The sequence below is a fragment of the Dufourea novaeangliae genome, unplaced genomic scaffold, assembly GCF_001272555.1.
Source record: "Dufourea novaeangliae isolate 0120121106 unplaced genomic scaffold, ASM127255v1 scaffold493, whole genome shotgun sequence".
Taxonomy (NCBI): domain Eukaryota; kingdom Metazoa; phylum Arthropoda; class Insecta; order Hymenoptera; family Halictidae; genus Dufourea; species Dufourea novaeangliae.
The window spans coordinates 452,414-476,098 of NW_015374430.1; the positions used below are offsets into that span (position 1 = coordinate 452,414).

General features: G+C 46.8%; 1 protein-coding gene across 2 annotated transcripts in view; it reads left to right on the forward strand.

Moving 5' to 3' along the window:
* The first annotated feature begins 2,894 nt into the window (after positions 1 to 2,894).
* Positions 2,895 to 23,685, forward strand: part of LOC107193113 (mushroom body large-type Kenyon cell-specific protein 1) — a 32,139-nt gene continuing 11,348 nt past the window's right edge. For both annotated transcript variants that reach the window (XM_015582505.1, XM_015582506.1), the window contains exons 1-3: positions 2,895 to 3,136; positions 21,510 to 22,453; positions 22,645 to 22,953. In XM_015582505.1, coding sequence (XP_015437991.1) covers positions 3,043 to 3,136; positions 21,510 to 22,453; positions 22,645 to 22,953 — 1,347 coding nt within the window. In that variant the 5' untranslated portion in view covers positions 2,895 to 3,042. The remainder of the gene's footprint in view (positions 3,137 to 21,509; positions 22,454 to 22,644; positions 22,954 to 23,685) is intronic.

A 23,685-nucleotide genomic window follows, 5' to 3' on the forward strand; every position in this document is an offset into this window, starting at 1 on the left:
AGGAATACTTAATACACTAACCGCTCGAGCGTCTTAGAACTCCGACCACTCCAAGAGGTACTCTAAGAGTCTAGTCACTTTTCCCTCGCCCAGCATGCCCGCGGAGGTTCAATGACATCGGTAGAAGCTCCGTGCACACGTACACATACACGAAGGCTTGTTACACCGAGCCAAAAGTAGAACGCCTGGCAAAAGCATTCTCATTTTCTTTTCAACAACTGCCGACCGTTTACAAACTGTTCGAGGAAGGGGTTGGCAAGGAGTTTGTCGATGATATTGTACTCTAATTGTTACGTTCAAAGACCAGACTTTCGTGGGGGTCGAAGCGTAAACAGGGGTCATGGGAAATGTGGAACATTCGTGAAACCGCAAAACCAAAGAATCCCATACGTCGCTCCGGTACTGGTTTCGCGTAGGCTTACTTACGGAAGAGTATCCAATCGATCTTCCAGCGCCACTGGCAATCGTCGTGCTAGACCACAGGTAGCTACTATTCACGGAGTGGCGACCGCGCGCGGACGGAATATCAACACCGGGAATCAAACGCTTTTAACGAACACTGCCGCCACTCCGATTTTGATCACCTACATCATACGACATATCCAACCAAATGCTATCGATCATGTTCCCTCTTCATAAGCAGATGAAGATCGATCCCGACCGCTAACCACCAGGCCCGCGTTTACACCGCGTGAATTATCAACCCACAGGCGGGCGTTAGTTCGCGGAAAATGTACGGGGCCATCAATGGTGGACAGGATCGAGAGCTCGTTCGTATTGAATAGCAACAACATGGGCGAACATTGATGATATGTTGCGAAATATGTAGGATCGAAAAGTTACTCAGACGGTGAAACATTCGAGAGGGAAAGTGTTTCTCCGCGAACAAATACTATTTCGCCCACGGCGTCAACAATTAACCCTGATTCTCAACTGTCTTATCTCTCTACACCGACCACTATTCCCCACCCCCATCGTTACACTGCCACGTGTATCCGGGGGTGTTGCTCCCAAAGTTTCGTGGAAAGGCAGCGAACAAGAAGAAAGAGAAAAGTTACCAAGAAGAACAAGAAAGTTTGGCGGACGTTTGTGTAAGCGAGAAAGAGAGAGGGAGAATAAAATATAAAGGCAATTAGAGGGGATGTTTGATTTTCGGTGACAAGGAGAAAGTTAGGGGCGCTATTAGAACGGATGGGGTATCTCTCTCGGCAACGAAGGCGATGGAGCGGAGGAGTTTCGCGATGAACGCGAGAGAATCAAGGGGCTGGCAAGGTAGGACACTGGAGATCGTAGCAGGGTGAAGGGGGAGGGGGAGCGCGAGGATAGAGGCAACTGAGAAGGAAGGAGGTGAACGACGGCCGAGAGGGGAATAGGGCAAGTAGAAAGGACGAGGGTGTCCGCGGGGGTGGATGAAAGGACGCTTACCAGCTACTACCTATTGATCGCCAATTCTTTTTCTCTTGTTGCATATTAGGCGCACTCTGCGTCCTCTCTCTTTCTCTCGGCGGTACGCTCTCCCACCCCCTTGGCGGTGTAGAGCGCGCGAATCCGCCCCTATAGCTACCCTCCGACCACCCTGCGCGCCTCTTCCTCTTCCTCTTCCTCTTTCTCCAAGTGCGAACCACCCCTACTACCTTCCTACCTACACCATCGGCCCTGACGTTCTTCTTACCGGCAATGTTTCATTTCGAGTAGCAGTACCCTTTCTCTTTCGGGGTGGGGCCGGTATCCTTTTTACACACAGGTGTCACCATCTTCCCTCCGAGTATAATAGCTATTCGTCGCCGTGCGTTCCTTCGTAACCGGCTACGAGAATTTCACTTCCGACGTGGAACAATGCCGTAGTATTTATCGATCGAGACGATCCGATCGCGGATAGGATCGGTAGGAATAATTTCGTTTATCGATGTTTATATGTAAATCAAGACTAACGATCGTTTTCTTTCTTTTTTCTGTTCGTTTGCTACAGGTGACCGTCCAGTTATACTCGCTGCCAAGGAGTCCCCCCCCCCCGTGAAACAAGCTCGGTGGGGTGAGCGTTGGAAGGCGGAAATCGGTCCGGTGCGATAGGAGATCGACGCGAGGGAGGAAGTAAACGAGAAGATTTGCCGTCGGCAACAGACTGCACACACTTGCAACCGCGCACAGGGCGCAAGCGTGCACGTGTGTGTTGTGCGTTCCCGGGTGCCCTAACCCTGTCTCAGCACGAGGGAGTAGTCGTTTCGCCGCGTTCCCATCCCTACGACACCGCCAGCATCGCCGCCGTTGCCGCCACCGTTATCGCCACCGCTATCATCGCCACCGTCACCGCCGCTGCTGCCGTTTGCTCGCCGTCCATCCGACGTACAAGCACCGCCGCGACCGACGTAACGACGCCGGCAACGACGACGGCAACGACGACGACGACGACGACGGCGACGAGGACGACGAGGACGACGACGACAACGACGACGAAGACGACGAGGACAAGGACGAGGAGGAGGGGGACGAGGACGAGGACGAGAACGAGAAGCATTACAACGACGAGGAGGAGGATCAACGGGATCCCACCATCCGCCCCCGACGACTTTGGACGTTCCTGGCGCGCGATACGTCACGCGTGACGTCGTAACCGGCGCGCACGTTAAAGCGGCAAGTTGTTGCGAGCGTACACGCTACTTATCATCCGCCCTCGCGTCCTCCTCGCGCGCGGATCGCCGTCACACGCGTTCAAGGCGCCCCGTTAAACGACATAGAAACCCGCCACACGGAGGACAGAAGCACGACGACGACGAGGACGACGAACGGAATCGTCGAGAGGGGGAAATCGAGAAAGCCGGTCAACCGAGGGAAGAAAGAAGAGGAAGAACAGGACGAGGAGGTGGAGGAGGAAGAGGAGGAGGAGGAGGAGAAAGAGGAGGACGACAACGGCGACGGCGAGGACGACGACGAGGACGGAGGACGGCCGGCGACGACGGAGGGGGTGGATATCCACGCGGGAACACGAGGCAGGCGCACCCGGCCGGCACGCACACACACATATTCTAAGATGTGATTTCAAAAATGGCGGATTGCCCCTATGCCCGCTGCATACAGGAACGCAGACACATCCGACGGGAGCTGCTGCGATGGACAAAGAATATGGTCTTCGTAGTCGGTGAGTTGAAACGGTATATCTTTCTAGGCCATGTACCGTTCCCCGTTCCGAGCAAATGCACGCGTATTATATCGTTAGAACGAGGCCCCCGGACCGTGATTTTTTTATAAATTGTTTCCCCCTCCCCGTCCTCGCGACGAACCCTCTGATTTAGGGTAAATCAGGAAGAGATGGACTAAGTTTTTTAAAATGTCCGAATATCGAATATTTTTGAGATAATTGATATTGTACTCGATGGTTTGGGTAGTGCATGATCTTTTGAATTGAAAATCAATTTTTGGACTCTGGTCCAAAGCTACTTGGCTAAATGAAAAATCTCTTTGTAAAGGCTGAAAAGATTGATTGTAATTGTATTTAGTTAAAATTTAAATAATGTCGATTACACTAAAACAGTGTGGTTGAGATAAAACGAGCGGTCCATCTCTACCGAATATATGTGGTTCATTTATCCCTAATCGTAAGGGATAGATGGACAATGTATTTGCACCATTGTGATTGTTTCGAACATCATTGTTCGAGGTTAAAATTAGACGTATATGTCATTGAAACGTAGTTTACGAAGATGGCACAATCATCTCCTCAAACAACAGAGAGATTCTATTTTTTTTTTAATTTTTGCCCATACCACAAATTAAAATGCTGAATTTTTTCAAATTTTCTAAATCTTCGATATCAGGTTTGCTGACGCGCTGAATAACTTCCATTAAAACAAAACAGTACTAACAGGTGGCGTGTTTGACGTATAATTTATGAAATACAGTTCTGGTCCGTCTCTCCCACTGGTCCATTTCTCTCGGACTTAGCCTATCGCGTGTTCTGTGATGCACACGAACATTGCTTGGCGAAAATTGCACCGGTGAAATCGGCGGTAGGACAATATTTATCATAGTTTTCCGTTACGAGCAATAGGACGTGATCGCGAGCCACTCGTATGTTCCGCGTGGCGATTCTCCGAATATGTTGGAGGGATATACATATACAGTCTGTTTCACAAGAGCGTAAGAACGATATCTGTAAAAATAATTTTTCAAAAATTATAGCGAATATGATTGTTTAAATCTCAGTATATAAACATATTTAATGAACATCGATGAGGTATTTGTTTTAGTTGGAACTTAATAGTATCTTTAATAAGGTAAAAGAATTTCTGTTTGATGCCAGTTTTTGTAAAATAGATAATCAAAATCTATATTTGCATAAAGATCCGCAGTCTATCAATAACGCGTCGTAGTGTTTTAGATGTACTACAAGCCCGTTTTCAAATTTTTTGCAAAATATCAATTATTTTTTCAGATATCGTTGCAACGCTCTTGTGAAACAGACTGTATACGTATAAATGCAAGAGCGTGAGGCGACTAACTCTGTGGGTGTGTTAAAGTTAGAGATATATACATACTATGTATGTACATACACATAGTATATAGAGCGAGACAGAGAAAGGGAGGGTGATCGGGCGAGTGGAAGGATGGCGAGAGGATGAGGGTTGGAAACGAGAGAGATAGGGGTCAGAGAGGGGCAGAGGAAAAGATAGAGGGAGAGGGAGAGAGAGAAGCAACGCCGGTGGTGAGACCTGTTGCGAACCGAAACGCCGAATCCTGGTTGACTGTGAGCCAGGCGTGACTCCTACTCGTGTCCGTACGTTCAACAGGGTGGTTGCATGCTGTCGAGAAACATAGCGATATTTCGCGCGTGTGCCTTGCTCCGTGCATTGGTAAATTTTACGATCTTTTTCGCCTCTCTGTGTACTTTCCACGGAATATTTTCAGTCCCGCTGTTTCACTCGCCGAATCGATTTGCTGGTATCCCCAACGACGCGCCCCGCATACGACGAGAGTTATGAAGCTGATGAGAGTGTCTTTCGACGTATGAATTTGCAATCACAAGATTTTTCCATTAATTTACCATCTTAAAGGGTACATTTTACTGATTCCATTCGAGGTTAAATTGCAGCTATTAATCGAGTCCATTCGAAATTTGCGACAATAAAAAATCTAACGATACAATCAAGTTCGCACATTTACACTTGTACGCCGGCGCCCTCCCCGATAACCGCCACCGCTACCACCACACGGAAGTAAAACACCGGGCATCGAATAATACAGCGCCCAAGCTGCTATGCCTTGACCACAGACAACCACCAAGAGCTATCCCAGCCGCCGCCCGAAACCTTCTTTTCTTCTTCTTACTTCCTCCCTTCGTCCTTCTCCCTCCTTCGCGATCCACATCCCCCTGTTACCCGCTCTCGTCGTCGCTCTACAGCCCCCACCATTGTCCTCCCACTCCCCCTTCTATCCCTCCTTCAGCCTTCGGGTTAGTCCGTCAAGAGAAGTCTCTCTGCTACTCGTAGAAGGCGCGTTTCCACGCGCGCTGCTGTTGCGTGCACTCGCCGTTACGCTTCTTCCTCCACTTTCGTAACCTCACCCTTCGTCCCTCCTCCTTCTCCGCCTTCTCCTCTTCCTCCCCTACCTGTGCTACACCCTCCTTTCCCGTTACCTTCATCCCCCGTCAGCCTCGCTTCGGTGTCCCTACCTCTCTCTGTCTCTCTCGTCTCGTTCGCGTCTCTCCTTATTTCGGAACGCAGCTGCCGCTGGTGGTCGAGATATTTTCGCGAGTCCTTCCCACCCCCCTTATTCCCGCCACCTCGACGCCCTTCCTCCCAAACCACCCCGTCCTTCGATTTCCTCCCCCGAAACCACCCCCCGTGTTCCTACGTTTTTTTTCCTCGCGATCGGTTCTCCTACTCTGCCGTGAAGATTCTAAAAAGGGAAGGTGGTGGTGGCGGTGATGGTGGTGGTGGTGGTGGTGGTGGTGGTGGTGGTGGTGGTAGTAGTGGTGGTGGTCGCCTCGAGAAAAGGCGAAGAGAAAGCGGAAACGAGAAGGGTGTGCAGGAGGCGCGAGCAAGAAAGCCGAGGAGCCGCGTGTGTGCGCGTTTCAGACCTCTCCGTCGCCGACGCCGCCGTCGCCGCTGGCGTACTACTCCTCTCGAGACTTCCATGATCTTCGGAGATCGACCAGTTCGCGTTTGGGAAAGGGTGACGGAGGGTGGAATGGCTTGAAATCGAGCCACGACACACGAGTGCCTGTAGTGCTTGGTGCAAGCGCCAGTGCCGGTTCGGGTGACTGTTTCGGGGGCCCGCGAACGTGCACTTCCGACCGTGGTATTCAAGTGTTAACGACGAGATATTCCGGGAAATAATATCGTTTTGGTGTGTGTCACAGTGTTTGTATGGTGTTACCTGGGAATTTTCTCAAACGTGATCGCGATCCCAATCCGATTAAACGAGTCTGTGAACGAATCGCGAGACTACCCATCCTCGCGACATCAGCCGCTATCGCGCGACCTGTTACGTTTTGCACGTGTTGCTCGACACACAGGCAGTGCCGCCCCACGCGAGATGATCGATACCAGCCGCGTGGGATTTTCGGGAAATTTTCGTGCGTGAAAATTTCTGTCGCCCGCCCGTCACGTAATTCAACGTCCCCGGTTGGATTATTTGCACGCGTAATCCCCCCCCCCCCCTCCTCGCCCGGCGAGATCATTCCGTGGCTGTCAAGCATGGAACTGGACGTAACGAGACGATGCACGTTTCCACCGACGACTCGACTGATCGAACCGAGACACGTTGCGATACGTTTTCGCCACGGACCTTTCGCACGTTTCGATCAACGGCAGTAACGATGCCCGCGTGCAACAGCCCCGCGAGAATCTCGCATCGCCGTACGATAAGGAACATTATTCGGAACAAGAAGACGTAAACGCAGAGTACGTATAACGGAGATTCATGCTGTTAGAATCGACGATTAACAGTTTGATCGCGTGACAGACGCGTGTGTACAAAGAAAATTCGCGTAGCATCCACGTGCACGTCTGACAGTGTCTGTTCTCACCTTTCGAATGAACGTTCTTTTTTTTTTTTTTTTTTTTTTTTTTTTTTAATTAAATCAAAATCATTCTCCCCGCGCATCGAACCACGGTGCAACGGTCGAAAACCGCATCAGACACCCAGTACAATTTCCATCCTTTCAAACCAAAGAACTCCGAAACCAAAAAGTTTCTTCACGTGCTCTGGGCGTTCGTTCGTTGCATCGAGCAAGATAAACGAACACTTTGTAAAGTACATTTTTCCGCTCTTTTCCCCATTGTGCCCACCCCCGCATCCCTTCGCGAAAACGCTCGCCTCTAAGGCGCAAGAGAAGAGAAGAGAGGGCTTAGGGGATGGGGGAAGGAAAGGACAGGAGGATGAGGAGGAGGAGGATTGTTCGGGTGGGTGCAGTTACTGCTGATCGTTAAAAGGCGCATAAAAAAAGGTCGCGAGAGAGGGGGTGGGGGGTTGGGAGGGGGTGGCGAGAGGAAGCAGCGCGAGAAGTAACAATAAAAATTCGTGGGCATTCGTGTTTCGTCGTCCGAGAGGTAGGAGCGAGACGACGAAGGGGGCGAAACGGCGGTAGGAGAAGCCGAAGGAGATTGCGGAACTGGAGGGTGCGGGAGGAGTAGTGTTAAAGGAAGGGGCGAAAGGGGCAAGAGGGTGCAGCGGAGGCGGGTGACGGTGCAAGCGCATCGGGTAGTGGAGGGTTGCGGGGCACGAGGGTGGAAGCAGAGGATGGGTATGGCGGAGCCAGGGTGCGTAATGAAACGATATTGAGTAGCCGTGGTAGGGAGGTTCGTGGCGAACGGTGGGGGTCGTCTTCGGCCCTCTCCGTCGATTGACCTCGCTTCGACGAGGCGAGGCTTGGCGAGCGTAGGGGTTGCGAGGGGCAGGGAACGAAGTGAGACGAGGGCGAAACGAGGGTGGGGACGAGTGGCACACAGGGGCGGACGCGACAAGGAAGGTGCCTCGGTGGGGGACGAAATACCGAGCGATCGTACGTGGTCGATTGGGGGGGAAGAGAGGTTAAATTGTCGAAAATGACGCGCGGCACCTTCTTTTTCTGTCTTTGCTTGACCGCCAACGCCTTTTGAAATGCTTCTCGAAAAGAAAAAAAAACTTCGATGCTACTGTGTAGGTACGTTGCGTGACGTAACCCGCGTTCATAAAGTAACGGCTGAAACAGGACTTTCCGGTTACACCCCCCCTCCCCCTTCCCCCCCCCTGGATAGGTAGTTTATCAAATAACAAATGCATATATAATACTTGTTCCCCGAGTCGTTCGACATGCTCGTGTATCGTCACTACGCAAATTGAGATGTTTGTTGACACCTATGGAATTATTAGGTTGGCGGGTTCAAGCTCCGCCCTCTTTCGTAAATTTCTCGTTCGAAGCGAGAATATTTGGTCGGCGAAACGATATCGAGGGTAAAACGCCAACTTTCTGGAGTATAAATATTATACGCGCGGCGTGTTTTTCGTCCCGTTGAGTTGGGGCGTTGATATTGCGTGTAAACAATTTGGAAAATTAATAACGGAGCCGCGTCGGGATGTTTTTTTTTTCTTTTTTTAAACGCCGAGAAAGAGTTAATGCACGAATAGAAGCGCATAATAATCCATTAAACGATCGCGCGGCCTGTCAGATAATTATCAAGCTTGACAGAAATTAATATCAATGAACGATATTTACGGTCGTTCTTCTTGTAAAATAAAACAGCCGTGTCGCGGCGAATAGTCGGCGTTAGGTTGTAAAATTCATATATCGGGCACACCGGTAATTTTGTCCCCCCCTTTGTACTTGACAAATTATTTCTGCCACGAGTCAAGTCCTTTTTCGTTTTATCAGCTGCGACCCGCGAATTACATGTTTCACGTATTATTCAACGGTGCACTGTGTAACCGTGCTGGTCACATTTCGCATAAAATAGTTTTAACGTTTTGACACTGGAGTCTCTGGCAGCAACTTGAATTGCCTCGATTTTAAAATACCACGAGAATAATACATTTCGGTACTCACGGTACACTGGCTGGAAGAATCATCTCCGTTGCGTCGAGGCAGGTTTGGATTAATTGGATTTCAAATCGACTGTATATGCCATCGGAAAACCGCTTCCTTTGCTCGCGACCTGGTCACTCGTGTCCTTGATTTCAGATATGTCAACACCGGACGTAGATTAGAACGCAACTAGACTCGGCACACTTGTCATTCGCGAAATTCGTTGCTAATATCGAGAATTACGCGAAACTACGGCACTTAAGGCAGCTTCCGCGTTTATTGTTGCAAATTTTCCCAATTGAATTGAACGTGAAATATTTTTAACAAACTACCATTCTTTTCGTAATAATTTTATCGTTAACCTCGCGATTTTTTGGTAGCAATCGAAACTTGAAGCTTCTAAGAATGTTCTGTTAAATTTTCAACTAAACTTATAATTATCCAACATTTTCGGAAGACGTTTAAAACGATTATTCACACGTCCTGGATCGTAAGCGATTTTAAGACACGCAACGTTGAAAAATTAGCAAAGAGAGCGCGAAAACACAAGTGGAGACTGGTCGCCATGTTGCGATATACTATGTAATATCGAACTAATCGACTTCTCGACGGATCGCTTAGTGGGGTCACGTGACCGCCAAAGATTTCAAACGTACGTACTACGCGCATCTCCCTTCGATTAATATCTTTGTCCTCCGTCAGACAATTTGTAATTGTAGATTATTATGAATCGAAATTTAAATTTGAAAAACATTTAGGGATTAAATTTAAATATGCAGCATTCTTTTGCGGTAGGGCGATAGAGCATTTATGTAACGGAAGTACGTAGAATATACCTACCGTTTCCGGTAACAACTCGAGTAGTACAACAGTTCGTGACTCGTTAACCATCGTGCTGGCCAACAGTGTCGTATAGTTTTTAAATAATAAAATTTACAACCTTGTGCATTCATACAATTAACGATAGAATGATGATTCTACATAGTAACGAGTATATAAGTGAGTAGATGTCCCAATTACTGCCACCATTGTAGCGTAACTTCATTTAATCAAGTTACATATTGTTTAACCTAAAAATCGTCTGAGCTCGGAACATATAAGTAATTCTTATACTTACACGTTAACAATTCACTTTGCACTATAGATATACGGTGAAGAGTAAAATTACGGCTCTTTTTTTAGTATAATTCTTTAACAAAATTTGTGTCCCTGAACACTTCTCGGTTACGTGCGCGTAAAATATGCAAGAGTGTATCGTTTGTGAATTTGTCGACGGCGTTATCGGATCAAAGGACGCAAGTCGGCGCGAAAGTACTTCGGTGTCTTTATACCACATTTACAAGGGTAAGTGAACAAATTCAGAGATCTCTAAACGATTATTCTGTCCTGTTGGAATATAGTTCGCGTTTTTACGTAGTCCAGTCATGCAAATCTCCCGATGAGAGACGCAAGGGGTTAATCCGATGACGAACAGCGACGATCTGTTGCATTTTAATCTGCCCTCTTTTGATCACAGTCACAATTTCATCCACGCAAAGCTCGACTTTTGACGGTTTAAACTTTTGTTTTTACAACATCTCATACCACGTGCTTTTGCACGAACACGCGCACTTCGACCTTTACCTTCATTTTTTCCTTCGATACGATTTTCTAATGTCACCAAAAATGCTCGAAAGGGTCCAACAACTATTGAAAGGAATAAAGATAATTTTCCGATTAAGTTGCGTTCCATAAAACGCCCAGTTATTTTAAATCAGCTTATAACACGATCTCCCGCTTGTCCTCGGTCTCTGTCTCTATCGCATCCGTATCGTACTATCTTTCGTCGCTCGGATGCAATTCGTGTCTAACATACATACATTCGTATCATCCCAACGATGTTCCCTTCTAACCAGCTTCGTTTCTAGCCACGGCGTTCCGCAGTCGCGTCGAAACTCGAAAACAGCAGTCGGATCGCTCGGAGAATAATATATTTCTCGAAGTTACTCGCGGCAGTCGAAAAACGAAATTGTTTCCGCTCCAGGAAATATCGCGATCTGCTTTTATCGTTGTGTTTGTTATTGATGTTAATGGCTATCGTCGAAATAACGGCGGAAAACGGATGATAACAGTAGAACTACCAAAACCCGTCAAAATGACGTATTGGATATTTCTTATTTTACAATTATCGAAATTATAATTTATGTTAATTTAATTTATTGCCATTAACGGGAAAACCCATTTTATACAAGAGTTTAACAAAAGCACCGCATGAAACTAATTATGGTAGTTTTAAGTGTAGGTACATGTTACTCTCGTAGTATCCGGTAGATGGAAGTTTTGATCTTATCAATTGATTCTGAATAAAATTCAATTTGGTTATTAAATTTGTTGGCTACATTCTGGCTATTGTATCGGTGTGAATTGTAACTGGATGTGTAGGAAGTAGGGTAGAATAGAGTGGGAATGCCTGGCTGCATGAGAGAATACGTGGAAATTTATTTGATTTAAGAGAACAGGACGATCTATTGAGCTATTAATAATTTTATATAAAAATGCAATGTCAGTAGCAGTACGTCTATCTTCAAGGGACTTGATTTCGAATTTGGACATTATCCTATTGTAGTTGTGGTCATTGTACCTCAAGAGTGTGTCCGTTTTAAAAGAAAGGAATTATGCTAAATTGTACTATATATTATCTACATTACTGTACTATACAATTTAATTTAAATTTTTAAAAAGATTTAATTTTGTAGTTTTTTAAATGTAAATATTTTTTTGCACATTTAATGCTAGTGGTTCTAGTATAAGATCCCCGATATCTTACCGCGTTCGTACCCTCACGAGCAAACTCGAAAAGGGCCGCATATCATTTGGTAAAAATTCAAGTACCGCGATAAATGTTAAAATAAATGTTAACTTGCCAGAAATTTCAGAAACTTTTGAAACCCAGTGGTAGGAAGCCCCATTCCATACGCCACTTTTTCCGATAGCTGAGTTTGCTCCTGAGGTTACAGTACAAATGTCCTTCGCGCGTCCGCCATGCACGCGTATACATCCGACTTCTGCATTCCAATTCGTCAATGTCATTTCTTTGTCAACGATGAATTTAACGTGTAGCCCACACGGTAATCTCACGGATGCAACCTCTTCCTCCGGGTAACACTAGACAGCAAAGAACGATAAATGGGTCACAAGACGACTGTGCTTTACGGCTTTCGGTGTCCGATTACCGCTTACGTTGCAAGCCACGCGAAAATACGACGAAAGTAGATCCCAACGTGCGTTCCTTTTGATAACTATCCCTAGACGATTTCGATGTTCGTTTTCGTAGCTCGTGGGGATGGAAATTCGCGACGTTCCGCTCCAATCACGTCCAGTTTTTCATATTTCGTTCTCCCTCTTTAACCCTTGTGTAGGCAATCTGGTACTCGAGTACCCATTTTTAAATTTTCTTTCACAATTTTTGTATGGTCTTGTCTAAAACAGCGCTTGGTATATTATAGGAAAGGAAAACTAAGAGTTTCGGAAGGAAAATTAAAAAAAAAAATTATCTATGTCTATCTAACCTGTCAGAATAGGAGTATTCCGATTGCTCAATAATCGTGAAATATTTGGCCCTAGCTAAAAATTACTTTAGAAAATGTAATTTTGCATAAAAATCCGCAGTCTAGTCATCACGATGTTCGTGGGAATTGCGTCGTTCTCGACCATAAACGATCGAAAGAAAAAGAAAAGAAAAAACAAAAAAGAGTCACGTATAAAGTACGTAGCGTTATTTATCGTCGTTCACCGTCGTTTATATAGCATCGCGGCCGAAACCCGATAGAATAATCCCGTTAAGCGTGATTCCATGCATCGCGAAGTTGCGATTCTTGAAAATTTCTAGGCTACGGAGCAGCGAACGCAACGGTCGTAGCCGTAATTTCACATTGTTCCAGTGTATTATTTCATTGCACGATATCGCTCCATTAGTTCGACCCGAGCAGTGATTCCCGAGGTCATTATACCAGTGGAGAATCTCGTCGGGAAAGAGTGAGTGGCAAGAAGAGACAGTGCAGAGTTAAAGAAAGATACATATATATATAGGTTGCCGGAGAGAAAGAGAGAAAAGGAGAGCTAGGCAAAGAGAGGGAAAGAACGCGAAAGAGAAACAGGGAAGGAGAAAGATACAGAGGAAAAGAGACAGACCGAGAGAAAGAGAAAGAGGCACGAAGAAGAATGGTCCGCGAGGTCAGCCCACGGTTCGTACATATTCTCACGTAGGATCTGTGTACGTACCAACGCGTGCACACCTTGACGGAACATTGTTTGAAGAAAACGAAGCAGTCGCCCGATAATACATACATCGACTGCCTAGCGGTCGCTACCACCGGGGATCACTGTTCGAACGAACGGAAGGAGTAAAGGACAAAGAACGGGAGACCAGAAATTTCGGCAGCTGGCACGTTTGGTTAGCATCGCTTTCAGAGTGCAACCATTATTCGTACATTGTTCGTCGGTTCCTCCACGCCTTTGTGACAGCCTTTGGCGGCTGTGCTTCCTCCTTTGCTCCTCACGATTTGTCTCGATTTTTGTCTTTAACGGCCGATCGAAGACTTCGAAACAACCGTTCCGAACCCAGTACCCTAGATTCGATCGTTTCGAAATCCCGACTACCTTTGTTCATTCGCGATGAATTCATTAGCGACACACACATGCGTGTTTTAACATTGCGAACGGAAACATGCGAGGCCTTTGAACGCAACGTTTCGTCAATAATTCTTTAGGTGTGAATATCATCGAGGAATTAACAAATAACCTTCGGTGACTCTATCTTTGGCAAGCATCGTTTCGAGATCTTAATGAGCCACGGCTGGGCTCCATGCCTTGTTGAGAGACAAGCAACACGCTTGGCGGATTTCGACATCCATCTCGCGTTCTCCGTCCTTTGCTCGCCTCGCGAAACGGCCAACCGATCCTCCTCCCGGCCGGTGAATGGGAATCTCGCGATCGCGTAACAAAAGCGACGCTGATAGTAGGGGAGACCACGGCTAGTTGACTGATTTTCAACATGTTTGGTTTTTATAAATAAACCGTTGATAGTTTGACTCGATGTTGAATGACCAACCTTCTTACTCACTCAGAAATAAAATAACCTAGCTGCCGCATCTTTAGTCATCGCAAAGTCCAAAAAGCCAAAAACCGTTTTAATCACCCTGTAACCAAGGGCCACGTCCATCCCTTCCCTAAGTTGAGCAGAATTTTATTCGAATAATACACAGTGAAAAGCAGCAGTTTCTAAGAGTGTCGTCTTGAACTTTAAACAGTTAATGAGATTAAATAATTGTCCGACAAATGTCGATTCATTCATAGAGAAGTAAAACCGAGAACAAACCCCGACTAGTTGACCGGTTAGTTGACTTACCGTTTACTTTTAAGTGTTTACGAAAAAAATATCGGAAGAAAATTAAATATTTAATTGTTCATATATAGTTATCGTAACAGATTAGACCTGCAAGTCATCATTTGAGTCACAGATAATGCACACACTATCACAGTAAGGTTTATTGAATACCAAGCATTCTGTATCATATTCCGACTCTGAGGATAATCCCATCTACGCTTAGCCAAGTAACCCCGACCGACATTTTAACATGCTAAGGGCTGCACGTACGAAACCTCTACACACCGGATAAAATGAAATACTGTAAATTATAGTCAATGCATCACATTTCTACAAAATATCCATGAAAAAGTATTACGCAGTACTTAATGGACAGAAATTCGTAAATAATCAGAACAAAAATATTTACTCATCGCCGATGTTTTTAGATTTAAAAATTCTTTTAAATATTTTAATTAATTAGCGGGATAGTCATTCATATTTGTCAATGTCGCGAATAAAAGCACCATTTATTCTATAATGCAATAGTTAAAGGGAGTTAGTCAACTAACCCCGGTTTCCTCAATTCCTGAATAGACGACTGTTTAAAAAACATTTTTCCCCCAGCCCGTGAAACGGATCTTCGCACTCGGGACCGACGGAAAAATGAAACAAAAGTTCCCACTCCTGCGTTTAATCGTAACCATTTCTACCTATGGACATTTTGCCGTCCGTGACATTTTCATTGCGCAACAGCTTATCGTGGTAGTAGATTCGCGATGTATAAGCAGCCTGCGATGTGTCGTTGATCTAGGCAGCGTAACGTTGCTCTATTTTTTTTTCTTTATTTTTTTTGTTCCTTTCTCTTGGTTCAGCAACAACGAACGCGCACCGACCTCGCCGGAAAAGTATAGGTTTTGCCCCGGCCTGGCGGGGATGGTTATCGCAATTATTTCGTTATTATCGTCCCGAAGGCTTAGAGCGTCGCGGGCGAATCGCAAAGCGAGTTTCGGACAAAGGATAGCCTTGTGGCGTCGTGAGAGCCAGCTGCGGGCCCCACCATCGCCCGGCCACCCATTTCCTAACCTTCTACTCTCGTCTAAACCGGATTGCCATTGGTCGAAACGGGCCGACGATTAGCGACGGGACCAAGGGAATAGCGCCGAGACGCAAGGACCGCCGCGCGACGGGCCGGGGCAAGGGGGTGGGGGAAATACAGCGTCCGCGCGCTTGGATCTAAAATTGCGGCTCCGCCATTGGCTGGATGGCGGGGACCCCGAGGCCATTCGATTTAGAATTGAAGAATGGTGCCGCTATATCCTCCGCCGCGTTCACGGAGGACGCCTGTGGAAAGTAGATTCTCCGACGAATCTTTCCTCATTTTGATTCTCGATTTATCAAGAGAACGAGGGTGGAAGGGGGCGGGGCAAGACGATCGCTTCTCTGGGGACCACCGGAAATTTTTCCAACCTCACTATGGCCGGTGATTCCTCCAATTTGTTATTATTCCGGGAAACATCTCGGTTGCCCACCGGTTCGAACAGTTCCGTGGGAATCATCCCGTTAAATTCGTTGTTTTTTTTCGTTTTGGACCGATCCACCAACCAGCGCTGGTTGCGCGCTAAAGCAATTTAATAGCGGCGAAAATCCGAAAGAGGAAGGGATAATCGTTTTATACGCCGGGAGGAGAGACGTTCCCTTGGTGCCAAGTCTCTACGTCATTGGCTTAATCCCGGGCGTGGTCATCTGCCCTACTTCTTCCTCTTCTTAAATGGCACGCGAGATAAGATTGGTTCGGCACCTCCTGCCTGGAATTTCATCGAAAGGTGCGCCGTGTCGGCCGTGTAATTACATCTGGAATCGATCAAGGACTCGAACTCTGCTCGCGGCGAATATCCAACTGTGGAATTGTCGTCCATTCGCGGAAACGTTCGCGGAAAATGTCAAGTCATAGAGAAGGAACGACTGTGCGCCGATAACACAGATTTTCTCCCGGCTACGATTTCTGTTGCTTGACCCAGTCGATCGATTAAACGATAGCCCGTCCCCAATAGACCCGTTCCATCGAATTCGTCCTTCTCGGTTTCGAGATGTTACGTTGTATGTATACAGGGAACGATTCGCAAAAAACATACCGTCTCCTATTATTGTCACCGTTTCTTCACTCCGTTGCCCTGTACCGTTGTAGGTTCGCTGGATACGTTCATTCATTTGGAAATCCGGATCCCGTGTTTCGCCGCCCACTCGGCGGAGAACACGGTGAGAGGAAAAAGCACGATTACTACCTTTCCAACCAGATTATTCTCCCGGAGCCCATTGATTATCATGCAAGGTCGACGATGCTGCAACCAGTAGACAGAGACAGTGATAGAGTCTGGCGCGGTTCATCAGACCTTTCGAAGAAAAAGGGGAATCTTGTATTCGATTCGTGTCTCGAGTAATTGTTTCCTTACGTATCTCGGCGATTCGATTAGAATCACTTCTAGCATGTTATCTAAATATCGTAGTGTATTTAAATATCAGAAGCTAGTTACCAGGGGAAAAAAAAAGCAAATAGTTACCCAGGAGCACTGTCTACGCAACAGATTGTTTACGCCAGTGATGGGCAACTCAGCGCCCGCCAAACTCGCTAGCGGGCAACAACGTGCAGCATGCAGGCATATGGCAATGGTGGGTGAAATGTGTGAATGAGAGCACGTATCTATCATTTTCTTCACACACAAATATGTCGTGAATCACGACTCGTGACTCGTGATGTGTCCTGCTTCGCAACCCCTCCACAGGAGTCCGACATCTATCGTATGTGCCCAAGAATGAAAATTTCGACGACAAATGTATGAAACTATTCCATATGAAGCTTTGAACATCGTACGGAAGATTTACAAGTTACAGAAGAGGGAATTATTTTTATTGTTGTAAGTCTGAATAATATTTAAGCCATGTTTTACTGAATTTATGCACATATTGTTACAAATATATTGTAAACTCGTATATATTTAAGTAGTATTTAAGGCAATTGTTGTGAAATTTATTAAAATATTATTGTAAATTGTGTACTTTCATAAGATTTTTCAATAAAAGACCGTTAAGTCGTACATATGTGTTGTTTATTAAGTCTATCACTACGACTATCTCATATTTTGACCCCCACAAATTTGTAGGTTTTTCCGCCATCTTGGATTCAGAAAAGTGCCCGAATAATTTGGGAATTTATGGGACATTTAGTGGCGCGTAACATATATGCGAATCCCAATACGCAAATATGTCGTTACGTTTCCTGCCTCGCGTTACCTTCACAGGAGCCCACGGCTGCCCGCTACTTGCCCGTGCGGGCAATATGCCCGAGCGGGCTCGGTTGCCCATCACTGGTTTACGCGTTCGCTTTTGCCCAACAAAGCGTGACACATCTTTCTCGTACTGGATGAGTTGGTGTTTTGACGTCAGCGTGAAACGAAGCTAAATTTACCGAGGAATAAAAAAAAATAAGAAAAAGAATTTCGTGTAACGATCGCCTTATATTCCGGACAGATTTTCATGACTCATTCTATTCAGCCTTGAGAGGTTCTGCGCGTTCTCGTGAGATGATGATTCGTATAATTGCCGCGCTCTCGGTCTTGGTACGTGTTCGATACGATTACGAAGAAGTTCGAGGTTCCGTCGATACGCTGATTAACGTGAGTATCGCCGATTCCGTTTATTCGTGCAATATCTATGTTCTTGTTAACGATGCATTATTAAAATTGTACCTATGGAAATCGGGGAAGCGTCGAAGTTCTTGAAAACATCGATTACAGATTGGTCGTATGTGAATAACGTCTTCGTTCACGTAAATTGTGCCACAATTACCGGAAGAACCCGCCTACTTAAGGGAGCGCCTGGTGTGAATAAGTAAAAATGAACGAATTTTTGGGAACTTATTCCGAACAAAGTACTAAATCAATCACTTTAAAACTTTGAGAATACCTTATTGTACAATTAAACTGAATACGAAAATTTTTATTTTCTCGACAAATTCATTACTATTATTGTTAAAATAAAAGATGCTAAAAAATATGTGAATTAGCTCTAGCGCGTACATTTACGATTTCACAAATGGCGTTGATGGTTGGCCAAAAACGATATTACGACAAAAACCTAACACAGTTTCGTTTGAAACACGCTCGTACAAACTCAGCCCTGACCGTAATGCTTGTCATACGTTTTTCTGACAGCCCAGCGCGTGCAAGCGGATACGTCGGCGGCGGCGCTCGGCGCAGATCCAGTTCGCGTTTCCGCAAACTGGCATTATACCTGTATTTGATAAGCTGCGTGGAACTAGAGCGTTTAAATAATGGCCGTACAGACGGCGATGGGCAACCGCGATGTGAGAGGAAGAGGGGCTTAGAAGGGGGTAGGGGGAGCATCGCTATCCGTTCGAAACGTTCGACAAACAATAATAATTTATTCAGATGTTTTTCATTGCGCGCGCTTCTTCCGTGGCCTAGCCGGCGTTAATTCAGCGTCCCACCGATCAATGTTAGTCGAACGAGTACACACACCTTCCTGACACTTTTCTTCTTTTTTTTTTTTTTGCACGCTGTCAGCTAAACACTCGAACGATATATGAGGCGGTACCACCACGCTGGGTGGTTCGCGAAACAATCGAACCGCGCATCCTTTCGCGAAACGATCCCCGTTCATTCGTCGACTATAATCGTTTACCACTTAAAAATCATGTGTGTCCTGTTAGCCTCAATGATTTTGCGTGAAATTAATATCGTAACATAATTCAAAAGAAGACCAGCAACCTCTATTAACTAAACACACATATTTTCGACAATTTGTGACTTCAAAAACGGAATAAAGTGTGTCTGACTACGTACGGCCTTTTTCACTGTGGCAAACAACGTGTTACAAAATATTATGTTCCCAACTGAGACGATTTTTAGATAAAACATGTTAAATAATATTATGTTCCCAACTGAGACGATGTTTAGGTTAAACATGTTAAATAATATGTTCCCAACTAAGACGATTTTTAGGTTAAACAATACGTAAAGTGATTAAATGAAGATACGCAACGATCTCAAGGTGGCAGTAATTGGGGCACCTTCCCTAGATTCTCAAATGAAAATTAATTCGAAAGGCGATTCAATCTGGAAATTCTCCGATCCCCGAGTTCTCGAGAAACGAGAAACGCCGCGCCGTTGTCCGCGAGGAGCTCGGCGGCACGGCGCTTTAATCGGCGCGGCGATTGTCCCTGGTGCTGGCCGGACGACAAAATCAATCCGGCGCCGAGAGAAACAAAGGCGGGCACAGCCATGAAAAATCGCCACCGCGCGGCTCGATCTTCTCGCGCACGCGAGACCTAACCCGCCGAGCACATGCAAATATATTTACGTACATTCATTGGTCGGTCGGCATGTGCTCGTGGCACACGCGACGACCAAATGGCGTGACAGTTATGGTGCATTTGCGGGACGCGTGCCCACCGTACCGGGTGTCTGCTTAGAATCAATTGACGCATTCGAACGGGGACGCCACGCGAGGAAACGGGCTCGAGTCGAAAGTATTGTCGACGAACGTTCCCCATACACACACACACACACACACACACACACACGTGAGTTTCGAATAACCATAAAAAGGTTTTCCGTTGTTTTCTTTTTCATTGGAAGAATCACGTCGAAATCTTGTACCTTCGCGAGCAAGCTCGACTTCCGCTAGGGGAAAAAGTGATGTAAGGGAAAGACTTCCTACCATTTGGTCTCGGAGTTATTGAAAATTATGCGAAATTAACATCTGATTTAACATGTATTTCAGTATTTGAATTAAATTTACCAAGTGGTAGGACGCCATTCTCCTACGTCATTCTTTCCCCTAGCGGAAGTCGAGTTTGCTCGTAAGAGTACAATTCAACCGAGTCATATTCGTCCATCGTTCTCTCCAGGACACCGATTGTTTACTCGGATCACTTCGAAATAGGACTATCGGGTTGTTTAGTGGTGGGATCGATAGATCGTGTCTGATAAATATCCGTGTGTAGGATCGGAACTCGTTTCTTTGGTTTCACGTTCGACATTGATTCGGAACACATTAATATATTCATCGGTGGTAACGTCGAGTACACGAATCCTGACGGCTTTCTGCGCGTTCTTTCGTCGCCTATATTATAATCGACACTGTTACGATAACATTCAGCTGTGCTCGGCCTTTGAATAAGGAAGCGGAACAATCCTGTTATCGTCCCGCTTCTATCGTCAGCGCGCTGCGACCAATGCAACGGATCCTAACGTTTCGGAGCCTTTCAAAGGATACGAAAATTCGGTTAACCCCTTGCCTTGTAACATCGAGCCACACGCATGATCACGATTTCAAACTGCATTTAATAAAAATTCGTATAATTCGTTTTCTTTAAATCAAATTAAAATACTGGTTACCTGGTATTAACATTTAAAATTTAGGGATTCTAAATTAGAGTAAATGTTACACTTGTCATAAGAATAGAATTCTTTTTCTATCTGAGAAATTATTGACGATAAAGTAATTCTTGAGAGTGCAGTCGTCAAGCAAATGGTAGGGCAAGGGGTTAAATCGGGCCATCGCTGCCGCGACCTCGTTGATTCGCGAGCGGAGGAAAAGAAATAGAGGAGAGAAAAGCATTCGCTTTAAATTACTAAACGCGTTCGCAATAACACTTGGCAATTTCGTGTGCCGCAATTCTCTTGGTTGCGACATTCTACCAGATACATACGGGGGGGGGGGGGGGGGCATGTGCGTGTTACCGTCGTGTCCTTCAAAAAAACCACCACCACTGCCACGTCCGGTACGGTTTCTCGAGCATGCGATTTTGGTGATTCCGCCATCGTCGTACATTACGGCTGTGGTTATCGTGGCCGTTGGATCTTTACAGTAGCGCTACCGAGGGAACTCCGCTTTTCCATGATTCGTCAAACCTAAAATCACGCCTATTCGTTTCCCACTGGGCGGGTGCGGCGATGACGGAGCGCCGCGGATCGCGTTTATCGCCGCCTCGTAAAACGGAAATTCTTCCACGATAAGGGCAAACGTAACGGCGACTGTATGAAAGAGAGAGTGAGTGAGGGAGAGGACACGACGTTCCATACGACTGGGTTTCGGGTAAGCCGTTGTTAGTCAATGTTTGATATAGTCCCGATGGTGTCGCAGGTCTGGAACGGGTAGCGGAGGAGTTGATGGGCCGTAGGAGATGGAAGCAATATCAGGACACCCTGTACAGCGGTACTCGCAGCAGCGAATCATTGACGGCACAGCCCCACCACCGGCTATACCCGGCGTTTTCGTCGTCCTGCGACCCGGTGCCCGGCAGCTTGGAACAAATCGGGCCGCCGCGTACCCTTCATCCGGCGTCCTCCACGTTGCCCACAACGGTACAGACGACAACGTGCACGGTACCAGCTGCAGCGACGACAACCTCGACGGCCACGACCGCGACGACGGCGGTAACGACACCAGGAACAACGGCGACGACCACGGGCCTGTGCAAGCAGGAGAGCCTGCAAAGGCACAGCCTGCAAAATCATCATCATCCGCATCACCAGTCTTCGGTTCAAGACCATCGTCGTCACAATCAACAAGAGGACCAACGTCGTCTCAGGCCGGACGAGGTGAAGGTCGAGGTCAACGAGGACGAGTTCCAGAACGGTGTCGCGCGAGACGAGTCGTCGGCGACGAAGACACCGGAAACGTCGACGAGTATATCGGTGACAACAGCGACGACGTCGACCACTGGCATCAGTATCGCCACCACCACCACCGCCGCCACCACCACTGTCAACAGCACCGCGACCGGAAACGCGACGATCATCGCGTCCCCGAACACCACGGCCACGATGACCACCGGAACGACCACGATCCCGACCAGGCGACGACGAAAACGCCGACAGAACGACGGAGACGGTGCCACGGACGACAGAGAGGACGACGACGAGAACGAGGAAGAGGAGGAGGAAAGGGTCGGCCTGAACGAGGCGGAGAAGAGGCTCAAGCTCGATCAGGATACGGACAGGCCGGTCAGTCCTCTCAGACGGGACAAGGATCGAGCAACTCGGGATCATCCGCATGCCAATGCTACCGACACGGAAGGGACCAAGGTTCTTGTAGTAATAGTCCTCTTTCCCAATTCTGGACCCCAGGGCAGGAGTGTATTAAGTTACACTGTTCAAATTTTAGAGGAGGTGGTTCACCCTGTATATTCTGGCTCTATGGTCCAGAATCATCACCATCTATGCTTGAATTGTTAGGCACTGTTTTTTAACGTGTGGTGTGCGAATGTACGTTTCAGGAACGAACGGAGGAAGTCGCGTTGGTACGGACACCGGTGACGCAGGGCTTGTTGAGAGTGAAGAAGGAAGAGGAGTTGCAAGAACCGGCGATCTCTGGAGGCGGGCCAACGATACTGACGGCATCGGATTCGGATGGCACCAGGTCAGGGTTGCCGTGTCGGGAGGTTGACTCGGCCGCCAGGAACACGGTGGCGCCGTTTCTTACCGGTGGACGACGCACCAGCCCACCGCCGGAAGACTGGAAGCCAACGGACAAGTGTTACTTTTGCCTGGACGGCAAGCTACCGCACGATGATCAGCCGCCCCTTGTAAGTATGCTTCCTCCCGTCAATGATGTACCGCCCTACACGCTTCTATCATGTTCCATTGGTTATATGCACAGACTTCTATATACTACCACCGACGAGATATAAGAACAGACCTTTCATCTTATGGTTGGTGGTCCACCTAAACTGTACACTCTACACCTTAAGGGTACACTGCGGTCGAAATTTTTGAAAAAAAAAAAAATTTTTCCTCTGCGAAATGGAAATGCAGCAACGTAACCCCAGACAAATGGATCGAAGAAATACATTGGATGAAAGGTCTATTCTTATACAGATTCCTCTCGATTATCGTCCCAAATTCGGATCCGCCCCGGGACAATAATCTTGTACGGAGAAATGTTTCAGACCCTCGTAAATTCGTTTTTTACCCGAAGTCCGAACCTCGGCAACAAAAGCGGAGGGGCAACAATGTATACGGTTGACAGGTTTCACTGCCTCCGCCTCCACAGTGGTGGGGATAACGCCCGGACAATAATCGAGAGGGCTCTGTATATAGAAGTCTGTGGTTATATGTATTATCGTCTTCGTTGCATCGGATCCGAGGGATAGATACAATGTGCATACCTTTCGCGCTCTGGTGGAAAACGACATTAGCTGCCGCGGGAGTTGCTGCTCAGAGCGCATAATTAATCGGTTTTCGGAAAGGACAACGCCGTGACGCAGGGCTTTAACCTTCTCTCGGGGGTTGTGACACGACGGATCGCAGCGTTGCGA